Source organism: Malaya genurostris, chromosome 3 (genome assembly GCF_030247185.1).
Source record: "Malaya genurostris strain Urasoe2022 chromosome 3, Malgen_1.1, whole genome shotgun sequence".
Taxonomy (NCBI): Eukaryota; Metazoa; Arthropoda; class Insecta; order Diptera; family Culicidae; genus Malaya; species Malaya genurostris.
Window position 1 is genome coordinate 14,226,232 of NC_080572.1, and position 26,214 is coordinate 14,252,445.

At 36.1% G+C, this 26,214-nt stretch overlaps 1 protein-coding gene across 8 annotated transcripts in view; it reads left to right on the forward strand.

Annotated features, from left to right (window-relative positions):
- Window positions 1-24,416, forward strand: part of LOC131436044 (solute carrier family 26 member 6) — a 30,768-nt gene extending 6,352 nt beyond the window's left edge. For all 8 annotated transcript variants that reach the window (XM_058604484.1, XM_058604483.1, XM_058604477.1 and 5 more), the window contains exons 2-7: window positions 15,562-16,234; window positions 16,444-16,556; window positions 21,723-22,069; window positions 22,130-22,234; window positions 22,300-22,703; window positions 22,765-24,416. In XM_058604484.1, the coding sequence (XP_058460467.1) occupies window positions 16,203-16,234; window positions 16,444-16,556; window positions 21,723-22,069; window positions 22,130-22,234; window positions 22,300-22,703; window positions 22,765-23,788 (2,025 nt within the window). In that variant the 5' untranslated portion in view covers window positions 15,562-16,202 and the 3' untranslated portion in view covers window positions 23,789-24,416. The remainder of the gene's footprint in view (window positions 1-15,561; window positions 16,235-16,443; window positions 16,557-21,722; window positions 22,070-22,129; window positions 22,235-22,299; window positions 22,704-22,764) is intronic.
- Window positions 24,417-26,214: the final 1,798 nt, after the last annotated feature.

A 26,214-nucleotide genomic window follows, 5' to 3' on the forward strand; every position in this document is an offset into this window, starting at 1 on the left:
TTTCGATTGATATAACCGATTTTGACTCAATTCTGTGTTTAGTGCGTAACAGATTGAAAAGTGTAAAAAACGGTAGTGGTCATAAGTCAACACTTTTCAGGTGGTCCTTAGGTTGCTGTCAGAGAGAACGCGATATGCGAAGCACCAACTTTTCTCTTTCTAATGCGACACCTTTGGAAAAATAATATAAATGAACAATCAGCTGATAGCAAGACAGCGATCATACCAATGGAAATAAATTTGGATGATCTGCATATTATAACACAGTACAAAACTTCTTTTAATACATATGATTGACGGTAGTACAAATAGAGTATAATGAATCTAACTATGGCAGTTTAAGTTACTATTCTAATTTGTTTCTTTAGTACTGTGTTTAAAATAACAAAATCTTCTAACAGGCAGACAGTTTCGAGTATTTCCATTCTGAGTGAGTTTTTCATTCATTTCGATCGAAATACTAATTGATTTTATTGTTTTGTTCATATCACGGTTTGAATTATTTCACACGTATAAATATGTCATTTCGGAACTAGTCTTTAAATTTTATACGAAGTTAGTGAGAATCGATCAAACTATTTCAAAAATATCTTTCGCCCACTACTTTCCGGAACCAGTAAAGTCGAATTGAGTTTACTTGTCCATCAATTAACAAGTCCAGAAAACATGAATAATTTATTGAACTAATCACACAGTCACTGTGCGAACTAAGTGAACTGATTCAAACGGTATAAGACTCTCGGCCCTACGACCGAGACCGTACCCTCTATTCAAAAGTTGATTCTCACAGCGATTACATAATTTATTTATTTGAAATACATAAATAATTCTGCAACTTAATAATTTTACTTCAAAACATTTTTTGTTCGAGGAAAATAATTCATTAATACCCTTTGGCAAAACCAACCATTAATACCTCCGATCAAAAGCTTAAAACCGGGTTTAAATAAATTATATTAGCAATACTACTTTATAAACATTATGAATAAGCGAAAATCATCTTTGAAATAGCGAAGAATATAGGCAATGTGCTGCGCTTACTGTTCTTCGATACCACTGTTAACTACCGCGAGCTACATTTTTTGTGCTACAGTAGCGCGAACAAGGAGACAGTAAAATTTAGAAAGATAGAATTTCTACCTACATCAAGCGGCGGTGATTTCGGCGGTAGTTTTTAACGCGATACTGCTTCGCATGCCTACTGTAATAGAATTTTAGTTTGGATGCAGCAGCGTGGTACAGTACGAATAATAAAAAATGTAAATGTGGGTTAACAGACTACAGTAATAAAGAAGGGGAGGCAGTTTGCATCCCTGATCATAACACTTCATTACTAGTGTACGAGTGCCACGGTTGATCGATCATTATTCACATGGTATAACTTTTTTTCTGGAAAAATACAACTTAACTCGAACACACGAATTTTGTAAATATTTTTCACATAGTCCTTCTAATTGCCTAAATTTGGCAGGTAACAACAAGTCAATGGGAGAAACCGTTTCTGAGATATTCGTTTATTTTCATTTTTTTTGTATTTTTTGCTATGCTTTCCTAAAATTAAGGCCAAAGATCCGACATGTTGAACTGATGATGCAAATGTTCAGTTTTGGCCACGAAGATTGCATTTGCGAAATTTGAACCCGATAAAAAAATTAATGAAATAAATTTGAGACAAACTTACCATTCTCGGTGCAACCGCTTCACTTTGGTATTCCGTGTTTAGACCGATAACTTTCATAAGATTTTTATTTCAAATATGAAACATGGAACACCCACGTAAATGATTTAACTATTCCTTTTTGCTTTTCTCATATAGAAAGGTTATGCAATCACTGTGAAAACCGACTTTTGGAACGACGCCCGAAGGACCGAGTGTCATATACCATTCGACTCAGTTCGTCGAGTACGCAAAATGTATGTATGTGTGTATGTGTGTGTATGTGTGTATGTATGTATGTAACATAGTTTTGCACACACTTTTCTCGGAGATTTTCTTGAACTTAGATTTATATGAAAGGTCTTGTAACCCCACACGAAGTTCCTGAAATCTGACTTCCGGTTCCGGAATTACAGGGTGATATGTGCAAAAAAATGAATATAAGTGCACTTACTTTTCTCAGAGACGGCCTAGCCGATTCTCACAAATTTAGATTCAAATGAAAGGTAATATTGTCCAATATTTTTCTCAAACCAATTTCGATTATACCGGTTCCCAGATTCCGGTTTCAGAAGTACCTCTTTTCGTTTCCTTAAATATGTCCTAGCCGACCTGAGTACTGTTTCACTCTATAGGTTATACTAGTTTTGTTTCTCAATAATCAAAGAAAATTATTTTGATGAATACCACACATTTATATATGAGTATATGTGAGATATGAGAAAGGCATCATTACACCACTAGGTGGATTAAAACAGGTTTTTCACATTTTCCGATCAAATTGGTTTATTATAATTTATTCGAAAATAGTCATTGATAGGACATGATTTTGGAACGATCCTATGTATCAAATCTCTATATTATTGTTGCGTACACAAAAATTTGCCAAGTCACGTTGAATTCAACGTTTCTTTTGCTTCATGCCGATACATGTATTTTTAGGTCGTTGCAAAAGTGTGCTTTGTGTGGAGTCACACATAAATGAATAAATGTTCTCCGGATAGAGATTAAAAGAATGCAAAACTACGGCGGGTGATTTTCAGTAATCGAATCCCCGAAAACAGGTTGTCATCATGAACACTAACATTATACTACTGTCTACGGCTAGATAATTGATATTAGGATTGTATGTCGTCGGTTTGGGCGACATTTGATTTTCGGTTGAAGCAGGTACGAAAACATAGGAAATTTAAAATAAGGAAATAATTAAAATAGTGTTGGGTGCGACATGAAATGGGATACGGCTCATGGTTGTCGAAGATTATATATATATATATATATATATATATATATATATATATATATATATATATATATATATATATATATATATATATATATATATATATATATATATATATATATATATATATATATATATATATATATATATATATATATATATATGCACATGCAACAGTAGAGTCATTATGTAAAAATCAAAAGGACATACTGCGCAAACTTGGGAAGAATGACTGATTAAAGAGGTATTTGGTAGGAACATAAAATAGGTTCACGGAAACTAGCAATTAGGAACTCAAACGACGTCGATATCCAGCGTACGTGTCGGGACAAATAACAGAAAATTCATATGCTGTTCTTAGTCTCACCACATCAACGTAAATAGTTACGTTAAACGGGCTTGTGCCTGAGGTGATTAGCGAACAACAGACAACGATTTCTACAAATATGATCACAGCTTAACAGACGTAAAGTCTCCCGAGAAAAATCTTATTTTTCTATTTCGAAGTTAAGGTTAATTATATGAGTGACATGATTTTTTTTAGTATTTTGCTGTTTTAAAAATTATTAAACACATTATGGAAAATATTTACAACGCTTTACTTTGTTCCATCCTTTCATATCATTAATGCCAAAGTGAACATGCGCTACTAAGTAGAAAATGTGACAAAATCATTTCCCAGAAGAAAGTTTTGCATATACCTTCAAGATTTCTGTGTTGGGCAACGTTGATTGAGCACTTCGTTTGTTGTGTAACTGACGCATTGATAACAACATTCGTTTTTTTTTCGTTTCTATGTTGCTTCGTCTGTTTGTTTATGATATTATCAACAAATCACGTGATATGAACTTTTTGACTCACTTATAGATGTCATGTTTAGACACCAATTAAAACGACAAAAAAAGATTCATAAGAATTGTTTAATTTGTCCGAAGGTAATTGAATAGTTGATACCAATTACATCGTTTGCTGTGTGATTGGCTTAATCGAGCTATATAGCATTCGAAGTTTTCTACTCTTATTTTTTCCACACTCGATGGTACAAGCTATTATTTGGTCAGCCAGAAGACTTTTTTCTTTATAACTGATCAGTGCGAACAGTAGAGATTTCTTCGGCATTCATCGAGGTATTCAGAAGGTTTTAATCAACTAAAATAAAATATCTTTGCATGTAAAGTGAAGAGCATTTATTACTCAAAAACGAAATTTGCATTCATAACACTATTTACACGAAAGCAGTTTCGACTGGTTATCTGAAATGTCAAATCTCATTATCACGTATGTATTACAACGATTACAACCATCCTGAATGACCGATAAGAAGGCTACTATCGGCACAACACGACAAGTTCCTTATCAGAGCATTGTTTCTTGCTAAAATATAGTGAATAATTTTGGCTATCGTCGTCAGAGAAGAAGTGGGTTATGACTGGACAAATATTTTGAATCGGATTTCAAGGATTACTTCATAATTGTGCGTCGGAGTGTTGATATGGTTTTTTGACAAACATCTGGAAATTAGTTTGTATAAGTGCTAATATCGAGATAAAACTGGCGTAAAGACAAACGTTCGAGATAATGTTTATCACTTTTTATGATACTCTATAATGATTTGTTGATATTAAAACAACAACGCTATCTTTTCGAACCGTCAGTTCTGATGGTTTTGATCTATATGATAATTGTACAACTACTCATGTTTCGCGATAGAAAACTAAGGAAAAACTTCTTTTACACTTCCAAATATCGACAATCGTTCTCATTAGAGGAATGATTAAGTGAATTGAGTAAGCTTTCAATAGTTTTCATTCAGAATTGTAACGTTCTATCTATACTAAAGTCTGATTTATAAGTCGGAATAAAACAAGTAAATACTACGTCTGGTGCGAATTAAATTAATGCTAGCTGAAAAAAAATATCTAAAATAGTTCTTCGGCATTTATCTTAGGTTCTTAAAAAAACTAAAAAAATGCATAGCTTCTGATACAGAATATGGTTGAAAATAGTTCACACTTTTTCGATGCGAGCTCGCACAAAACAAGTCTTCGAACTGGTTCACTTGCTAGTATCAGGTGAAACCAACGTAATAAATATGACCGACAACCATAACTGCACACGGTGCGATTTAAATCAGTAAGGTTGGACTATGAGAGTCAAATTACCGATTTGACCATTTCAGATTTTTTATACCATCGAATCTTCTTCATTGGTAATGGTATGCGTTCAAGGTAAAGTCATCTAAAATAAACCTATAACAAAATAAAACGATCGGTAATGGGTGTTCAATGTTTTTGCGGGAACCATTAGTTTTGTGTTGTGAATAAATATGGATAGACTCTGCTGTTTGTACTACGGCAAAAAACAAATGTTTGATACAGTTTAATAGAGAAATTCGATGGGTTCAAAATTAAGGTTGCCTAGTTCTACGTGAAATTTGGCCATAGAATTTCGATAGACTGAAATGTTAAACGTTAACGTTATATTTATTTTTGAAGTAATTCATTTCGAGGCTACAAAGTCTGCTACGATCAAAAATTGATCGAACAAGAATGTATGTGAAATGGCCAAATTTTTTGTCTACAACTCAACCGATTTTGAAAAGATAGACTGCTTGGAAATATTTCTGATAATAGGTGATCCTAATTTCGATTAATGACGAACAATGTCTTATTTTTGTCGCATTTAAGAAAACCTCTCTCACAAAGTGAGAATCAGTATGAAACCAACATGCACCCTGTGCTGTTCGTTATATGGTAGATAAGGTTGCTGTGTACATCAGTAAGAGGACATTCTAATAATTTATTTCATGCGCCGTTCGATTCGCGCGGCATTGATGTTCAATGTGTGTGTTAGCGTTTAAGAAAAGCCCCTTCATGAAAGAAGCAATATTTCCAAACAGAATGTGTAATTCAATCGAAAATCTGTTCAAAATCTTTTGAGCTATGATAATTAACACCTACCATTGTGCAGTTTTAATTACCGTATTTTAAATTCGTAGCCTTAAATAGTTCGCCTAGATACAAATGAGTTTATATGGAACACAAAAAAACGGAAGTCTAAAACTAAAAAAATAATTTTAGCAGTGATTTAGACTATAGTTGTGTAGTCCAACGTCCACAGTTCGAACAACCCCATAGGGCTGTCACTTGTAGTTATTTTACCAAGCGTGTAGCTGTTTCAAATATTAAATCAACACATACTTACACATGAGTTCTATTCTTCATTGATCATTCAACATTATTTGCCAAACAGCTTACAATTCTACGCGTGCCGCTAACTGATAGTTCAATTGACTACCGTAATGTGATAATGCTGCAGTGAATTTACTTCCTTTAATATTGTGATACTATTAAGCGCTATTTACACTAGGCTGTGACGTATCCGGAACGGGACCGCAACGTGCCGGGATTTATTTGTAAAATATTCTCATCATACCGTGCACTTTCCGTGTCGCTGCCGTTTGCTATTAGTAACATACACAATCTTTGCATTTGATGTTTTTCTGTTCCTCACGAGAATGACACATTTTTCCAACGAAGAATTGCCCGTAATTGCAATTGCTCTGAATGATGAAGGTAATCAGCAGTTTAAAAACAGAAAAAAAGAAAGAAGATTTGAGTGCACGAAATTTGGCGAAAAATAGCAGTTGAGGGTGAATTCACCACCTTATATAAGCAGCTTGTGAATGACGAGATCAAGAAATATTTCCGAATGTCAGAGGCCTGTTTCAACTCGCTGTTGAGTAAAATTCTTCCGTATCTTAAAAAGCATGACACTACATTCCGATTAATAGTGACTCCCCGAGAGACGCTGGCAGTTTGTTTAAGATATTTTCATTGATTTGTTAACAAGATTTCTTTGGAAATGTCATATAATTACCGAAAAATTATCGACGATGTAATGTCGAAACCAACAGAAGATATGTGAAAGAAGATTGCTAACGATTTTTGTGAAATTTCCCTCTGTATCTTGGAGCCTTGGATGTGACAAAGCATGTGACAATTCAAGGACCTGCCAATAGTTACTCTGAGTCAACGCATGCTTTGACCGTGCTTCGGACGTGTGTCGATACAGACACGGGTACGACACGGTCTAGTGAGAATATTCACATGGAGCTGCATTCAACAAATTTGAAGCGTAACCCGGACGGGATTCGGTCCAGTCCCGTTCCGGATATGTCACGGCCTAATGTGAATAGCGCTTTACTGTAGCAATGCTACTCATGCGCACGTTCTGATTATGAGGCATACTCAAGGATTTTTGCCGCTATCAGATTGTACGGCTCGCATTTATTGGAATACACTTCATTGTAGAGATTGAACGAACTTATGCACGAAATGGATAAGATAGCTAAACTCATGTCGTTTCCAATGGAAAAGCTTCGATTTCGCCATCATCATATTTCTAATTTGGTTCTTCTTCTTCACTTCTTGGGTTACAATCAGTTTACAAATATTTATATTACAAATGTTCACATTTCACAAATTGTAATTTGAAGTTAATATATCAATCAGGATATTGATATATTAACTTATTAATAATTGATAAGCTAGAATGTTTTTTTTATCTACATAAACTCGCAAAATATAATTACTATTGTGAGAAGATCGCTTTACTTGAATTTGCTTTTTTTTCACAATCTTATTCTTTTTACTTATAGACATGCAGCAGTAGAGCGTATGTAAGTAGGATGACGTCATCGTCTAATTAAGGACAATACAGTTGTAAACAAATTGATTTTTTTGGAGATGAATAACTACATCTGTATTTATGGTCGTTAAATGGTGAGATAACTAAGTCCTCACAAGTTCCTATCTCAAGCCTCCCCGAGCGTCTATGATAAAACGACGTCGACTGGATGCTATCGCCTTCTGCGCTAGTAGCAGAATGAGAGGGTGCGAAATGGCTTGTAGGTTGAAGCCCACCCTAAAGTGCAATATTTATCATAGTATATTGCAAAATGTGGTTCTGTAGTTTGTTGCATTATTTGTCATATATTTTTTCTCCATAAATACGTTTATTTTATAGGCAATATACGTAAGTTTTTCTTCGCCGTGGCATCCACAATACATAGTACTTTAGTTCATATAAACACTGTTTTTATCAAGCGATTTGCTATTATAAATTACATTACATAAAATACATTCATTTTGTTCACGATCTTATAGCTACTTCAAGTTTGTTAGTATCAGTTCATCACTTTTATTTAATATAAGATAGCTGGCTATTGGTTGAACTCATGGAATACCTAATGTGTCCTCCCCACGTACACTTCGAATCAAACCACACCCCGAGGTATTTGAAAGTCAAAACCTGTTGGATCATTCTTCCCATTATATGAAGCTGAAGCTGCGAGAAATCATGCTTTCTTGAAAAGACGACCGGCTCTGTTTTCAACTCATAGAATTCGATACACTGATGAACTGCCCAAACGGACAAGTTATCTAAGGCATCTTGCAATGGTTTTTGCAGATCAATAGCTTTGGGTCCAGTAACTGAAACCACACCAGCATCTGCAATTGTCTTAGTGTACATGGGGATACTAGACATCTGTCAATGTCATTCACGTAAAAATTATAGAGGAGCGGACTGAGGCATGAGCCTTGCGGGAGACCCATGTAGCCAATTCTGAATGTTGCCAAATGGCCATGTGAAAAATACATTCATTTCTAATTATTTATAATCGCTGGAAGTCCATGTTGATGGAGCTTGTCTGAAAGAACATCAATGGAAACTGAATCAAATGATCCTTAAACTTCTTAAAATACAGATGCCATTTGTTGTTTTTTTTTTTTTTTTTCATAAATACGTTTATTTCTTAAGGCAGTTTACATAAGTTTTTCTTCGCCGTAGCATCACTTTTACATAATATTCTTATCCTAATTTAATTCTAACATAGTCACAACGTTTTGCATTTATTAAAACATATTCTCTTATTACTTAAATATCATCTTAGGTAACTCGTCATTAATTATGAAATCTACTCGGAAATATTATTTGAACCAAACGATTAACTTCTATAAATTATAAAATAAGCTGTTATTTTCAGACATTTTGTTAATAATTTCATAAACTGTTTCGAGTTTGTTTGTATCATTACATTATTTTTATTCTAATTTAGCTATTGGTTGAACTCATGGACGCAGCTGGGATCAGAACTAAGTCTTGAAAGGGGCCTTTATTAAATTGAAACTCCAGTTTTCTTTATGAAATGATAAATAAGTTTCATGTATGAAAGGTCACGACAAGCAAGAATGTCTCGAACTGGGATATTGGATAGTCTACCTTGGGTACGCAAAGAATTTATTAGTTGAGATCTGACATCACGATACTCCACGCATGTCCAAACGACATGATCAATATCTCGATAACCTTCGCCACAAGCACAATGATTAGTCTCGGAGAGCCCAATTCGAAGGAGATGTGCATCTAACGTGTAGTGATTGGACATGAGTCTAGACATCACACGAATGAAATCTCTACTCACATCCAGTCCCCTGAACCATGCCTTTGTCGATATTTTCGGAATAATTGAGTGCATCCACCGACCCAGATCATCTTTATCCCAAGAAGCTTGCCAGCTGGCAAGTGTTCTTTGGCGAGACGCGCTATAGAATTCGTTGAAAGCAATCGGTCTCTCATAAATTTCACCCTCAATAGCACCACGTTTGGCTAAAATATCGGCTCTTTCATTGCCAGGAATGGAGCAATGAGCCGGGACCCAGACTATAGTGATTAGATAATTATTGTTCAATATGTCGTTCAGGCACTGTTTTATTTTGCCCAGGAAAAACGGTTCAGTCTTGCCAGTCATGTTTGAGCGAATGGCTTCAATTGCACTCAGACTATCTGTGAAGAGGAAATAATGGTTTGGAATTAATGTGACGATTACACTCAAACTATATTGAACTGCTGCTAGCTCTGCTATATAAACAGATGCAGGTTCTTGAAGCCTAAATGAGGCCGAAACATTATTGTTGAACATACCAAACCCTGTCGCTTCTTCAATTCGCGATCCGTCCGTGTAAAACATTTTCTCAGAGTCAATATGCCTGAACTTACTTGAAAATATTTTTGGGATTTCCGTCGAACGTAGATGATCCGGGATTCCACGCACTTCGCGCTGCATGGATGTATCGAAAAATAAAGTTGAGTCAGGGACATTTAGGAGGCTGACACGGATAGGAATATATCTTGAAGGGTTGATTTCCTGTGACATATGGTTAAAATATACTGTCATGAATTTTGTTTGAGATCGAAGCTCGACTAGTCGTTCGAAATTATTAATTACCATGGGATTCAGCACCTCACATCTTATTAGCAGGCGTGATGAAAGCTCCCAAAATCGATCTTTTAATGGAAGAACTCCCGCCAGAACTTCAAGACTCATTGTATGTGTCGAATGCATGCACCCTAAAGCAATTCGCAAACAACGATACTGAATTCGCTCCAGTTTGATAATATGAGAGTTTGCAGCGGAACGAAAGCAAACGCATCCATATTCCATCACTGAAAGTATCGTTGTCTGATACAATTTTATTAGATCTTCCGGATGAGCACCCCACCAAGATCCTGTTATTGTTCGAAGAAAATTTACTCTTTGTTGGCATTTTGTTATCAGAAACCTAATGTGTCCTCCCCACGTGCATTTGGAATCGAACCACACCCCGAGGTATTTAAAAGTTAAAACCTGTTGGATCATTCTTCCCATCATATGGAGCTGAAGCTGCGCGGGATCATGCTTTCTTGAAAAGACGACTAACTCTGTTTTCTCCGCAGAGAATTCGATACCAAGATGAACAGCCCAATCGGACAAGTTATCTAAGGTATCTTGCAATGGTTTATGCAGATCAATAGCTTTGGGTCCAGTAACTGAAACCACGCCATCATCTGCCAATTGTCTTAGTATACATGGGGTTACTAGACAGCTGTCAATGTCATTTACGTAAAAATTATAGAGGAGCGGACTGAGGCATGAGCCATTTGTTGTTTTTGAGCGAAGGCAATTTGGATGTCAAACGAAAGCAATGCAAGGCAATCATTCGTCCCTTTATTTCTACGGAAGACAAGCTGAGTATCTGACAACAAACCTTTCGTCTCGACCCAAGTGTCGAGACGTCGAAGAATAATTTTTTCGAAGAATTTTCTGATGTAGGACAACATCACAATGGGTCTATATGAGCTGTAATTGGAAACTGGTTTCCCCGGCTTTTGAATGGCGATAACTTTCACTTGCCTTCTGTCAGGTGGGACAATATTTTGCTCAAAAAACTTGTTGATCAATTCCATCAAACGCCTTTTTGCAAGGTCGGGCAGATTCTTTACCAAGTTGAATTTAATTCTCTCCAACCATGGAGCGTTATTGTTACAAGACATGAGTGCTATGGAAAATTCCATCATTGGAAAGGGGCTATCAATGGATTTGTTATATATTGTATAATAGCATATTAATTCATATATTTTCGTCTTATACTATATTTTGTTATGTTATATTATGTTTTATGGTATTATACTCCATTGCATTATATCATATTATATTGTATTAAAATTAATTGTTTGTAAAAATAAACTTTTTCCCCTTGAAATTATCACAATCTGTACGACCAGCGGCCGACATTTTCTTCGTCCGAGACGTCAGTTTAGACGTTACAATTCGTGTTAATAGAGAAGTGTTTTGCAAATAGCGTTAACTTTACGTCTGCTCAGCGGATTATGTTGGTCCGTGGATTTGCGTCAGCAGTTCAACATAATTTGCTGGTGCACTGATAAGTCGAAGACGAAACGTAAACATGCAAATTGGTTTTGTGCGCCTAGCATAAAGTTGAGAGTAAAAAAACGTTTTCCCCTTCAGATGATCAAAACCTTGTTTTATTGTATAGTCTGAAACATACACACTTGAACCAGATCCTTGGCATAACGAAATGACGAATCAGATCGGTAATATGATTGTTCTGTAATCCTCTTTTACAATATATCATGATTGTTCAGTAATGCCCTTTTTCAGTAAATGCTCTTTTACAAGTTTTGAGAAAATATTGTTTGCATATATCGGTGAAGCGCATTTTTTGTCGAAGTTAGGCTTTATAATTTACTGAACTTGTAAGTAAATAACAAATATTCCGAATGTATTTTCCGATATTACCGAGAACAGTGTGATAGTTTTTACCCAAATTGGGTGAGACACTATTCATCTAAAGTTACTTTTTTTAAATAAATATTTATTGAGACATGACTTAAAATTAAATTATTAAAATTTAAATTAGGTGTTCAGCCACAAGTGGTGACTTTTCAGCCCTATTATATACATGATTTGGTTATTACCATGAAGACATCATTTGCTTCCGCAATTGTGTGATTTTTGTGTAGGGAAAATTGTAAACCTACTTGTATTGTGTAATGGGGAAAAGGAACTTATATACTAATTTACTAACTAATACAGAGAGCAAATCGATTCAATTGAAGATTGCATAGATTTTTGTCGGAATTTGTTTATAATATTATGTTACATTACATCTAATGGTTTTATATCAGTGAGTCTGTGTAACTCATTAGTACTAAACCAGGAGGAAGCTTCAAAATCATTTTCAGAATTTTATTCTGAATCATTTGAAGCGTTTTCTTCCTGATGGAACAACAACTTGACCAAATTGGTACTGCATAAAGCACGGCTGGTCGGAAAATTTGTTTATTATTTAATAATTTGTTATTTAAACAGAACTTAGAATTTCTGTTTATAAGAGGATATAAACATTTAATGTATTTATTACACTTTGCCTGGATTCTTTCAATGTAATCCTTGAAACTGAGTCATACGTCAAATGGTTAAAACTAAGTATTTCGCTTGGTCATGACCATGTCAATTCCAAGCCATTAAATTTGATAATGTGATTTTTGTTTGGTTTAAGGAAAGCTCTTGGCCTATGAGGAAAGATAATTAATTGCGTTTTTGCTGCATTTGGTGCAATTTTCCATTTTGATAGATAATTACTGAAAATATTAAGGCTTCTTAGTAGACGACTGCAGATCACTCTTAGACCTGTGGCTAACAGACTTGTGTAGTCACAGAATAACGATTTCTGACAACCAACGGGTAGATTTGGAAGATCAGAGTGAAAATATTACAAAAGATAGGAGCTACGCTCGAACCCTGCGGAACACCTGCTTGTACGGCTAGCATTTCAGATTTCCAATTCAGATAGCTAACCTGGAGAGTACGATCAGTTAAATAATTCTGAATCATTTGAATCAAATAAACAGGGCTGACATTATGCATCTCGTATCGAGTATTAATTTCGATCTAAATTTATCAAATAATGTTTAAATCCAACCATAAAAACTAAGAATTTTTCAGATATGTAAATTACACTCAATCTCAATTCTTCGAAATTCATATTCCATCTCTAAATTATAGATTAATATTTTTCAAACATACCGCAGAAAATCACAAAAACATTGAAGATAATTCAGATTAGAGTGAAATAAATCTAAATAAGGTGTTCAGTTGTTATCCTTAAAATGGAACACAAATGAGTCCAAATTGTTGAGTCAATAAAATTTTCTACTATTTTCAACTTTCTGCATTAGGAAATCTTTTTCAACATCACTCACTTTCCTAAGCTGAAAAAGTCGTCGATGCTTGCTAGATCATCAATAGGTGTTTGGCGCATAACGAGTTGCATAAGTTTTTGGCCGTCGAAGAAAATAATACTAGATCGTTGGAAAAATTGTTTTGGCGCGCAACGAATTGTTTTGTGTGGATATTTCACATGCATACTTGATCCAACCACGTGCTTAATTGGGAATCAAAATTATTGCTTACTAATGTCGTTTTCGCTTGAGAAATCTGAAACTGACCCAGGGTAGTTTCATCAAACAAACGCTTTTCGCGGAACTGTTATAGGTTCGCACTTAGCAACGGAGATTTGAGAAAACCTGATATAAAAACCGGGTTCGAAACTGACTCGTTTTTTACTTAACTTCACATTTTCACATTAAGTTTTGGTGATGTTTCTTTTTCTGGGCTAAAACGGATGTGTGTCGAATTCCGTTCATTGTAGGTTAAGTAATCAGAAAAATATTGGAGAGAATTAACGTTAACCACTTAGTCGTTTGACAATTCTGCTCCGAACACATACATTCGAACACATAATTTTTGGCCGACACGAAGTTCGACGGGTCAGCTAGTACTTTATGTTTCGTCTTCGACTCGTCAGTACATAACAGTTTATGTTGAACTGTTATGTAACCTAGCAGTTCAACATAAACCGCTAGGCTACTTGTGTGCTAATGCTCCAACTGATTAATCGTGTAGGAAATGGTTTCGACGTTTCAAGAATGGAGATTTCAGTGTTGATGACAGGCCTCGCTCTGGACAACCAAAATAATTCAAAGACAATTTGTTGGAGGCATTACTCGATGAAGATCCGAGTCAAATGCAAGAGGAGCTTGCGCAATCATTGGAAGTGACTCAACAAACAGTTTGTGCGATTAAAATCCATGGAAATGATTCAAAAGCAAGGTCGTTTGATATGCCTTATGAACTGAAACCAAGAGACAGTGACCGGTCAATTGTTGCCGTCGACCTCAACATCAACACTAAAGCCGAATTTTCATGGTTCGATTGTCTTGTTGTGCATCTGGTGGGACCAAAAGGGTGTTGTGTACTAACTATGAGCTGCTACAACCTGGTGATACTATTACGGGCGATCGGTATAAACTGCAATTGATGCGTTTGAGCCGTGCATTACAAGAAGAATGGCCGAAAAACAAGCAAAGACATGATGAAGTTATTTTCCGCTCGACTTCATGTCGCAAAAGTTGTGAAAAAATATTTGGAAGCGCTCAAGTGCGACATTTTACCGCACCTGTCGTATTTTACTGACATTTACTGACATCTCCATCGGGCTTTTCCCTGCTCCCAAAAATAAACGAAATAAACAAAATTGCTCAATCTCATTGCTGGTTGTTCCGATGGATGGATACGATCTGGCAGGCAGGCCGGAAAAACGGACTGAATTTATTTGTACTTTCATTAGATTATCGTGTGATAACTATTAACTGCAATAAAAACTTTCTAGTGTAGGGAACAGATAATGTTCTTGGTTCCCACTTCTTGTCACCATGACTAATTACAGATTGGTGACCCTATAGCCTTGAATGTCCAAATTGTGCTTTCAAGTACAGGAGATCGGCATTCCCAGACAATGTTGCCAGGGTAATCTTCATAGTCGTGTTTCTTTTATTTTCTCGTACTCATATATATGAGTTCGAGAAAATAAAAAGAATTCTAATATAGTACAAATGGAAAATAACGAAAATGGTTAGGAATACAGACTTTCATAGTAATAGACCGGTGAGTACTTCTTATGGAGCCAAATGAACCGTCAAATTCCTATGTTATAAGAAGTTTGTAGTTTAATTTAAGTGAATAAACTACCTTTTCAAATATTCGTAAAATTCGCACTTTGTTACCCTTTGTTCGTATGCATCAATTTGTTATGACCACCCCCAGCAAAAATTCTTGCACTATAGTTTGTGTAAACTTTTTCATATGGCATTTATCCTATCGATCGCCACCATTATCGTCACACTCATAACTGACATAACCGCTAATCACAAACAGATATTCTCAACAATGCTTGTTTGTTTCCGTTGCTTCCAGATAGCCGAGATCCGTGTGTCACCCAATCAGCTAACTCTCATTCTACATACACCTACAAACAGTCTGGTGCTGACAGACTGTGCTTGGGAAGTGGTTTTCCTGCTAAGATCAGCAGTCGATCATCACCAGTCGACGGACAACCATAGCAGAGTAGCTGTTTGCCCTCAACAAACATCATCCTCGTCGGCTTATCACAGCTGTTTGCGGTCCAGTTACGGTGAGAGCAAACAGAATAGTGATTGCTGTAGTAACGAATAGCCCAACATTCAGTCACAGTTCATCTCGTGGTCACTGGGTAGGCACAAGGTTGCTCAGAACGCTAGAGAACTAGAGCCGTGCGTGCTAATACCGGACCGAACCAGCGCAAAGGTTCAACGATTTTCCCGCATTCATCGGTCTCGTGCAGAACTGAAGGCGTTGACTGCATTGTGGAGATTATATAAGAAATTCCCGGGAAGGCCAATTAATTGTTGTCAATTGTGTTGAGTGAAGTGCGCGGACGCGATTAGTCTCCGAAGCGAAATCAAATTTTGATAGTTTGGCGTACGCAAACAGTGGGAAAGAATTGGTTTAATTGAAGTTTTATTATTATTTAAACTATAATCTTGAAGATTGTTCGAAGTGGTGAAACACATTGCGTCATGTTGAACCCGAAGGGAGGAGCTGGTGATAGGTTAGTATCGTTAATTTAGAAACAGTCTATTGCTTTCGAAAAATTTCTGGATTGGTACTGGTGAATAAAACTATCATATATTTTACCGCAACATATTGAAAGTTCCATATGTCACATCTAGATGAACGGGAATGTTTTTTTTCACTAGGATGATCGACTCTTGATAAGAACATATTACAGCCATGTTTGTATTTTATTTCCACTTACAGCAACGCAAAAGTGAAACCCGAATTCAATGAGTTATCATATCTCGTAACAAGACAGTGCCTGCATCGCGAAGAATTCAATCAGCTTTCACAGTATGACAGATCGGCAACCCCGCGTAAGTTCTAAGCTATGTCTGACGAAATAAGTTTGAAACATGTTTAGAGTAAGCACGGCTTTGTTAAGTTAGTGTGGAGAGTCTGGAGAGTGTTCATTAGGATGACAATAGGTTTTATGAACAATTGGTGATTATCGAATTTTACAAAGTGGCAGTTGCACTTCGAAAAAATGTCATTATACAAAATTTGAGCCTAACCAAACTTGGGTGAGTAGGGTAACTGAGGTATTTTGGCCACTTCATATATTTTGGCCCACCTAACAAACTATATGGATTCAATCGATCTTAGGTAACCCATGTTGCATCAGTTTGAAGCTAATCACATTGAATTACCTTTTGCGGAAGGATTTTTCAAAGATATTAAAACATTTGGTGGATATTTTCGCAAAGTGGGCCAAAATAAAATCGATCCTAAAGCGGGCCAAAATACCTCTTTTACCCTACTATCACCTCGCGGACAAAATTTGAAGATTTTGAAGAAGTTACATGAAATTTCCAATATCGACATTTTTGTATGCCAGCTGTTTTATAAAAGCATGAAATGTCGAGATTTTGTACTATCAATATTTTTCTTTTCACATAAAATCGACTTTCTTGGATTTAGAAAAAATAAAAAGAAAAACCTGTTTTAATCCACCTAGTGGTGTAATGATGCCTTTCTCATATCAATCATACTATCATATATAATACTGTGGTATTCTTCAAAATTATTTTTCTTCGATTCTTAAAAGAATAACCGAAATAGATTTGTTTGACCGTCTACTGATAAAAACTATCAATTGGAAAAGATTTGAGGTCGATTTAGACATTTTTTTACGGTTTTTCGCTCTTTTCAGTGATGGTATAAAATTTTTAATACACTTTACCCTACATTTCCGAATCCGGAAGTCGGATCCGCATGAAATTCAGGAATTACATATGGGACCACAGGACCTTTCATTTGAACCTAAGTTTGTGAAAATCGGTCGCGCCATCTATGAGAAAAGTTAGAACACATATTTTATTTTTTTTGCACATTTTACCCCATAATTCCGAACCGGAAGTCGGATCCAAATAATATTCAGGAATTTTGTATGGGACCTCTAGACCTTTCATTTGAATCTAAGTTTGTGAAAATCGATTCAACCATCTCTGAGAAAAGTTAGTGCAAAAAACGTTACATACACACATACGCACATACACACACACACATACACACACACATACACACTTGTGATCCCATACAAAATTCCTGAATATAATTTGGATCCGACTTCCGGTTCCGGAATTATGGGGTAAAATGTGCAAAAAATTGTGAAAATAAGTGCACTAACTTTTCTCAGAGATGGCTGAACCGATTTTCACAAACTTAGGTTCAAATGAAAGGTATTGAAGTCCCATAAAAAATTCCTGAATATTATTTGGATCCGATTTCCGGTTCGGGAGTTATGGGGTAAAATGTGCAAAAAAAAGAAAATATGTGTTCTGACTTTTCTCATAGATGGCGCGACCGATTTTCACAAACTTAGATTCAAATGAAAGGTCCTGTTGTCCCATATGTAATTCCTGAATTTCATGTGGATCCGACTTCCGGATTCGGAAATATAGAGTAAAGTGGGTTAAAATTGTATACCATCACTGAAAATGGGGAAAATTCTAAATCGACTTCAAATCTTTTCCAATTGATAGTTTTTATCAGTAGACGGTCAAACAAACCGATTTCGGTTATTCTTTCAAGAATCGCAGTATTATATATGATAGTATGATTGATATGAGAAAGGCATCATTACACCACTAGGTGGATTAAAACAGGTTTTATCTTTTTATTAAGATAATTTCTGACACTAATTTGAACTCGTTTTTAGCACCAATTAATTCATATGCGAGTAGCTCACAAAAGCATGTTTCAGCGTTTATGTAACATATTCGGTTTTATTTATCAAACCAAGCGCTTCACATGTACACCTTTTTGCATGAGAAGAGTGATGCTAATCTAAAAAAACATTTTGAATCCACCTAGTGGTGCGATAATACCTTTCTCTTGCCATTTAAATAGTCTCTTTAAAACATTTGTAAGATTTCATCCTCGACCATTAGTATTGTGAGCTTATCAAATAACCTAATAGTAGCTTTCAAAAAAATTCAAGCATGCCGTAATTTCTTCGGTGATGACACAATATTACATTTACTAGCATGTAACAATATGTTTAGCGTCTGTATCGATGTAGGCTTCAGCTAAATTAACTGGGAACTTATCGTTATATGCTTTGAAGTGTGAATGTAAGTAAATCGCGATGTTCCTTTTATGTGCATCTATTAGGATGTATATTTTTCTAAGTGTGTATTTATACTAAGCATGACCACGGGTTGGCGGTTCAATGTCTCACAAACCAGTTGTCGTGTGCTCGAGCCCCGACCTGGAAGGATTCTTAGTGTGAATAGAATCGTAGCAGCAACCATGCAACGGTTCTGTACACTATGAATCGTATTCGAAGTCTGTTGAAACGGAAGGTCGAATTCCACAAAAGGAATGTAATATTAAGGCTTTGCTATGAGCTCCCTGTGGAATGGAATATTCCTTTCAAAGGGATTAGAAAAAATAAAAAGAAAAATAATTCGTCCCACGAGTCGAGGTTCATTTTTATGTTCTCTGCTGTGTAGATTTTATAACATTCTATAACTCATCTCTTGCAAGTGCATGTACTAGATAAGTTAATATTGATTGAACTAACATATCCGTTACGTTGCTATAAATATATTTTCTTTAAAGGGCATGGCTAAAGTTACGTTCATCAAAAACATACTTGAAAACGGAATTAGAAATGCTCTTCCAGGGATACCTTTGGATCATTTTACTGGTTATTTTCGCTTCCGCAATTAATAAAATCCAACCCTAACTTCAATTTCTAGCCTAATTGTAATAGGTATATGATATAGGCATATATCATTAATATTTTAAAATAAAGATCTGTTGAGCGGACTGTAACCGAAGCACTTTTTCAAACGGGCAAAAAACTACTCTCATTTTCGTACAACTGAGACACTTTTAGCTTTCATGCATACAGGTAACTGATAGAAGTGTGGCATTATTCAGTTGAACAAATGACAGCTCATTGAAACGTGTCATAATTCGTTTTTGGTGAGTTTCATTGCTCGATAGTTGTGGATGTCATTGCTAAGCTGCCAGTATGATAAATACAAAATGACAGTCAAGAAAAATCAACTATTGTACAAAATTATAACCAATAAAATTCAGCAAACATTTTAGATATGATCAGAAACTTAAAAGACCAAAAATGTTGGGAGAGATAAAAATTTTACGATTTGTTAAAATATTCTACACTCAAAATAAATTTACTGGGGACTTAATCCTTCATACGATGTAATTTTTCAAGACCTAATTTGTAAAATGAAGCAAAATTTAATTTATAATGATCTGATGTTAGATTAGCATGAATTTTACTGGTTTTGACCGTAATTTGCACACGGATAGTAAGTGCGACTGTATGCATTTAAATGCACCTTTTACCAACGAAGCAGATGTGTGCTTTTGTGACTCAGTCGATTAATGGACGTACTTTGTGATCCAATTATACTCGGTTCAAGTCGCGCGACGGTCGCTATCAGTTTTTTTATGTCAATGAATTTCATGTCATGGAATTTTAGACATAATATTAAATGTTCTCGCCCGTTAATTTGCGTGAACGGCGCCGCTTCATTTATGTTCATCTAATAAGATGTAAAATTACAGGGTTTTTTTTCGAAATGTGTAGTGGTTTGCTATTTTCGATCAGTTGTTCTTTTCGATATTTTCTTCAACCTTTTATCTTTTTGTCTTTCTCTATAGAAAGGTAATAGACCTGCTGAAAAAACCTGCTTTCGAACAGGGCCTGGGATATCCACAGTGTTATATACCATTCGACTCAGCCCGACGAGGTCGGAAAATGTCTATGTGTGCATGTGTGTGGATGTATATGTGCACACTTTTCAACTAATTTTGTACCACCCAATTTTCTCGGAGATGGCTAAACCGATTTTAATAAACATAGGCTCTCTTGAAAGCACCTATTGGCTGTGATGGCTGGTTCCGGAGTTATAATGGTGTAAGTGACGTAGTCGGCAATACGCGTTGTTTTTTATCGCTCAATTATCTCTGAGATGGCTATACAAATTTCGCAAACTTAGGCTCGTTTGAAAGCTACTATTGCTCTATTGCTCAAAATCGAAGATCAAACCACTGTCACTTCTGGTTCCGGAGATATAGTGATTTGAGTGACGTACTTGACAAAACGCTCTTTATTGTTTACCGCTCTTCTCTTACATGGTTGAGTCGATTTCAACAAGCTTAGACTCGTTTGCAATCTACTATTTGGTCATTAGTCAAGTTCAAAGATCAAATGGCTGTGATTTCTGATTCAGGAGAGATAATGGTATAAGTGACGTAACCGACAAAACGTGTTGGTTTTTCATCGCTCAACTTTATCTTAGATGGCTGAACCGATTTCAACCAATAAAGGCTCGTTTTATAGCTACTATTTTCTTGTTGATGGCTGAACCGCTTTCAACAAGTTTAGGAATTTACTATTGGTCCATTAAACAAGTTTGTAGTTCAAATGTGTCTCACTTACGGTTCCGGTGATGTAATATTATAAGTAACGTAAACGACCAATCTCATTAATGCTGACTTTTCTGGGATAAGGGTAAATCCAATTCAATAATTTAGTCTCGTTCAAGTTTAAAATTGGGTTGTGGATCGGGTTCTAAGATCATATGGATGACTCTTTCTGAGATATTATAGTACAAGTGACGTTCTATCCGCACAATTATTTCTGAAAGTTTTCAATAATCAAGTTCAAATGTATCATTGCTGATAAATTTGGTTTGAGGGATGTTACCAAATATGTTACCTAAACACTGAAGCATGCTTTTGTGAACTACCCGAATCAATGTGAATGAATTGGTTACAAAATGAGTCGAAACAAGTGTCAGAAATTATCTAAATTAAAAAGGCAGAACATGCTTTCAACGAGACTGTGTCAACGACCAGAAGAAAACATTATCATATCACTAGGCGGATTAGAAGGAGACTTTTCTTTTGATTATTTTTTTGAAATTGCTTTACTACGAAACTAACTGGATTTTGAAAAAGATTAGAAAATAACTCATACTTCTATTATTTCTCCACAGCAATCGAATCTATCGTGAGCTCTGTCCGTAATTTCAGATGCCTTAACACGCTGCTAAATTTTATTCCGATATTACGATGGCTGCCCCAGTATTCGATCAAGAAGGATCTGGTCGGAGATCTTACAGCGGGCGTCACCGTGGCGGTCATGCAAATACCGCAAGGAATGGCTTACGGATTACTGGCCGGTGTGCAGGCCAACGTTGGCCTCTATATGGCGTTTTTCCATTGTCTCGTGTATGCGGCTCTTGGTACTTCGCGGCACATTTCAGTGGGTGCGTTTGCGGTCGTCAGCCTAATGACGGCTAAGGTTGTCGCCGGCTATGCGACGATGTCGCCAGTAGAGATGGTATGTTTGTTAAGTGCGTTCATTGAAGAATTTTCCAAGCGGGTAATTTTGATTTTATAGATAAATGGAACCAGCTATGATCTTCCACCGATTGATCCTGCAGAACCGGAGTATACCCCGATCCAGGTTGTAACGGCGCTGTCCTTCGTGGTAGGCTGTTATCACGTATGTTTGTTGGTCGCTAAAAACCATAAATGTTAAATTAATTGCATTCATTTTACCACCTGCAGCTAATCATGAGCGTCATCCGCTTGGGAACTCTTTCCGCACTACTAAGCGAACCATTGGTTAGTGGTTTCACGACGGCTGCTGCCATTCATGTACTCGTAAGTCAGATGAAGGATTTACTCGGAGTTTCTATTCCTCGATACAAGGGTGCATTTAAAAATATTCTGGCCCTGCGAGATATTGCCGGACAAATTCCAAACAGTAACCTTCCGACTGTGTATACCTCAGTGATTGTTATATTATTTATGATCTTTATGAACGAGTACCTCAAGCCGTGGTCATCTTCTAAGTGTAAATTTCCTATTCCCGCTGAGCTGATGGCCGTCGTCGGTGGAACGGTTGCGTCTTACTACATACGACTGGGTCCAGATTTCGCAGTCCAATTGGTTGGAGAAATTCCCGTTGGGTAAAGTGCAATGTCTAGCGTTCATTTGAATGTATTTCAACACAATTTCTTATCATTCCAGCTTGCCAGAGCCACAGATGCCCCCAGTCGGTCTTCTAAAACTTGTCGCCGTAGATGCCATCGCTATTACCATCGTAAGTTATTCAATCGTCATGTCGATGGGAATGATCTTTGCTCAGAAAGAAGGCTATGAGGTCCGAGCCAATCAGGAGCTGATCGCCATGGGCACAACCAATATTGTGGGTGCATTATTTTCATGTGTACCGACCGCATGTTCACTGTCGCGATCATTGATTCAGCATCAAGCCGGCGGGAAAACTCAGCTTACATCTGTTGTTTCGTCCATGTTGATCTTGATCGTACTGCTGTGGGTTGGTCCTTACTTCGAAACTTTACCTCGTTGTGTTCTGGCATCGATTATTTTCGTCGCACTGAAGGGAATGTTGTGGCAGGTGCAACATGTTAAGAAGTTTCAACGAGAGGGCAGCATTGAACTGTTTGTGTGGTTGGTAACGTTTTTCAGTGTAACGATCATCGATATCGACGTGGGTCTGTTGATTGGCGTGATCTTCTCGTTGATGGCATTGTACATTAAAGGCTGGAAGTCGTACTACAGCTTACTGGGCACGGTTCCCGATACAGCAATCTATGTGGACATCGGAAGTCACCATCGGGCTGAGGAAGTACCACACATTAAGATATTCAAGTATTCTGGTGCAGTCAACTTTGCCAGTAGAGCAACTTTTAAGAAAGCACTGACCAAGGAAGTAGGCGTTAGCCAGAAGCTGGTCCAGCGAGCATCACGATACGATGCGGCTGGCGAAGGAGCTGGTCTCCAGTTAATCAAAACGGTAATCATCGATCTCTCAAGTGTACCGCACATTGACACTGCAGCCTGTAAAATGTTCAATGATGTCAAGAAGGAGATGAGCAGTGTCGGTGTTAGTACACTGATTGCTAGCCCGGCAGATTGCGTTTACGAGACACTGCTGCACGCAGAATCCATCGGAGAAGGTGGGTTTCATATCTTTCCGACAGTGCATGACGCGGTTCTATATGCGCAGGGCTCCGCATCGACCGTTTAGAATGATAGACAAACGGCAGCTGTTCGTGTTGATGTGCCAAAGAATCTGAATTTACAAGCATAATGGGGCATTGGCTGAATTACACTGAATCGACAACCCAAAATCACCTGTTACTAGAATATTTTGATAAATTGTAAAGAAATAGTTGTTTGTATGATGGAATTTGTACCATGTGCCTTCTACCTCTATCGGATTAAGAAATTTTACAATGCAACAACTTGGCAAAAGTTATGAGTTTTTTCCAATGAAAAGGCAACACGTTCAAACAAAAAGATGAACAGGAAATCTAAAAATTACGTGACGTTGAATTTAGAAATATCCATAGTTCAAATACATTAATGATTTTCTTCATTCACTTTGTTGTTCACAGATGCGACACGTAATTTTTACTTACATAGTACTTAAGGCTTCATAAGAAAATTTACACTCACACATACATGTTCGTGAAACGAATAATTTAAGTGTTAGCTCACGATGTAACATCTCGTTAGTAAGGTTTAGATTGTATCAAAAATTCATCAGAATATTTTTATAGAATTAATTTAGCTGATTTTGATTATGTTCTTTTTAGTTTTGTAAAAGGAATCTATTCTTTAACTTACAATTAATTATACACGAACAAGTTTAAAATATGATCGTTAGAAATGTTACACCGTTTTCGTTTTGTATAATGACAATATTTATTGTGAATAAATAAAATATTTTTGAATAATAATTAGCCTCGTGAATTATTTTTTGTTTCAATAACTCAAAAAGTACAAGAAAAGTATTTTTCTCATTATAAATTGAAGAAAAAATAGACGAACTGGAATATGTTTCATTTGTATAGATAGGATCTTTGAATCAGTTTAACACTAACGTGACTAGATGACGTAGCAGTGGTATTCGTATGTATCATTGAAGCCGTAAGACAGCCGATTTATGATGCACACTATCACGTTATACGTTATGCATACCAGAAACACACGATTATGAATGGTTTAATTTGAAAGTTTATTGAAAGAAAGCAATTGAGGCGACTGTACCAATTATTGCAACTCCATAACTTTAGGCACATCCATTTATCTAATCCTTTGAGCCAATACATCGAACAGAGATAGCAGATCTCACTCGAACCAAAAGTTTCTCTGAGTAAAATGTAGCAGCTGTGATAAGGGTGACCGGTTCGGTCTTTATAAATTTATTTCAACATTCTGTCTTCGACTCATCAGTGCATTACCAGTTTATGTTGTACTGCTGATACCACCTCGTGGTTCAACATATTGTATTTAATATCTTTATGGACGTGTCGGACGAAAACGAATGAGAGCATTCTAGTTGACCTTAGATAGCAGTCATTAAGCGTTTTAATTCCGCAAAAATAAAAACTTTGTGTACTTTTTTCACTAATTTCATGGTAGTCAAATGGTAAGAAATCTAAGTCCTCACAAGTTCCTATCTCATGCCTTCCCGAGTGTCTATGATGACATTTGGTCAATAGAACGGCGTCGACTGGGTGCTATCGCCTTCTGCGTTAGTAGCAGAACGAGAGGGTGCGAAATAGCTTGAAGTTTGAAGCCCATCCTAAAGTGCAATATTTATCATAGTTTATTGCAACATGTGGTTCTGTTGTTTGTTGCATTATTCGTTATATATTAAAATGAATTATATTACATTGTATTATTTTCTTTATTTAAAAGATATTTTTCTATTCAGGCCTATTTGCGTACAAACTTTACCTGGCCGATTTTATAAATAATTTTTTTTTAGTTGGATCTCGTTGACACCCTTTTTCTAGGGGGAGAGGACCCAATTTATAGGAGTTTTGTAATTGATTTTTCAATCACTACCTGTTTTATGACGACTATAATAAATGTCTCTTTTGACAAGTAATATCATAGTTTTTAAAGCTTCTATAAAACTTTTTACCCAGACTAACAACTGGACTACAAATAATACAATGTGTATTAGAATAAAACCATGCAAACACTCTTAATATTGCTTTCAAACATTTTCTTTAGAACATTATTATCAGTTAAATTCTTTCATAAATCTAGTTTTGTGTGTGTGCGTGTTCATTGGAGGACAGTTTCACTCAGAGCAAATTTGAGGGTTCTAAAATATATTTATGACACATTTGTTGTGGGCTATTTGATTTATTGCTTCTTGGGTTAAGCGTAATTTGCATTAAAAAAAAATTTCATTGCTGCCATTATGATGTCCTATACCGTAGCATTTATTGACATCAAATATACTTCGAAATGCAAAAACGAATAAAAATGATGAGCTTTAATGATTCATTTTCAGAACGTATACACAAGTTTTAATGCCACGAAATAGTTTTATACAAAAATGACGAAGAATCACAAACAATAATTTTTAAAAATCATGGAGATTTTCGCAAAAACTTCATTTATTTCAAGGCGATTTGTTATAATTCTTATTTT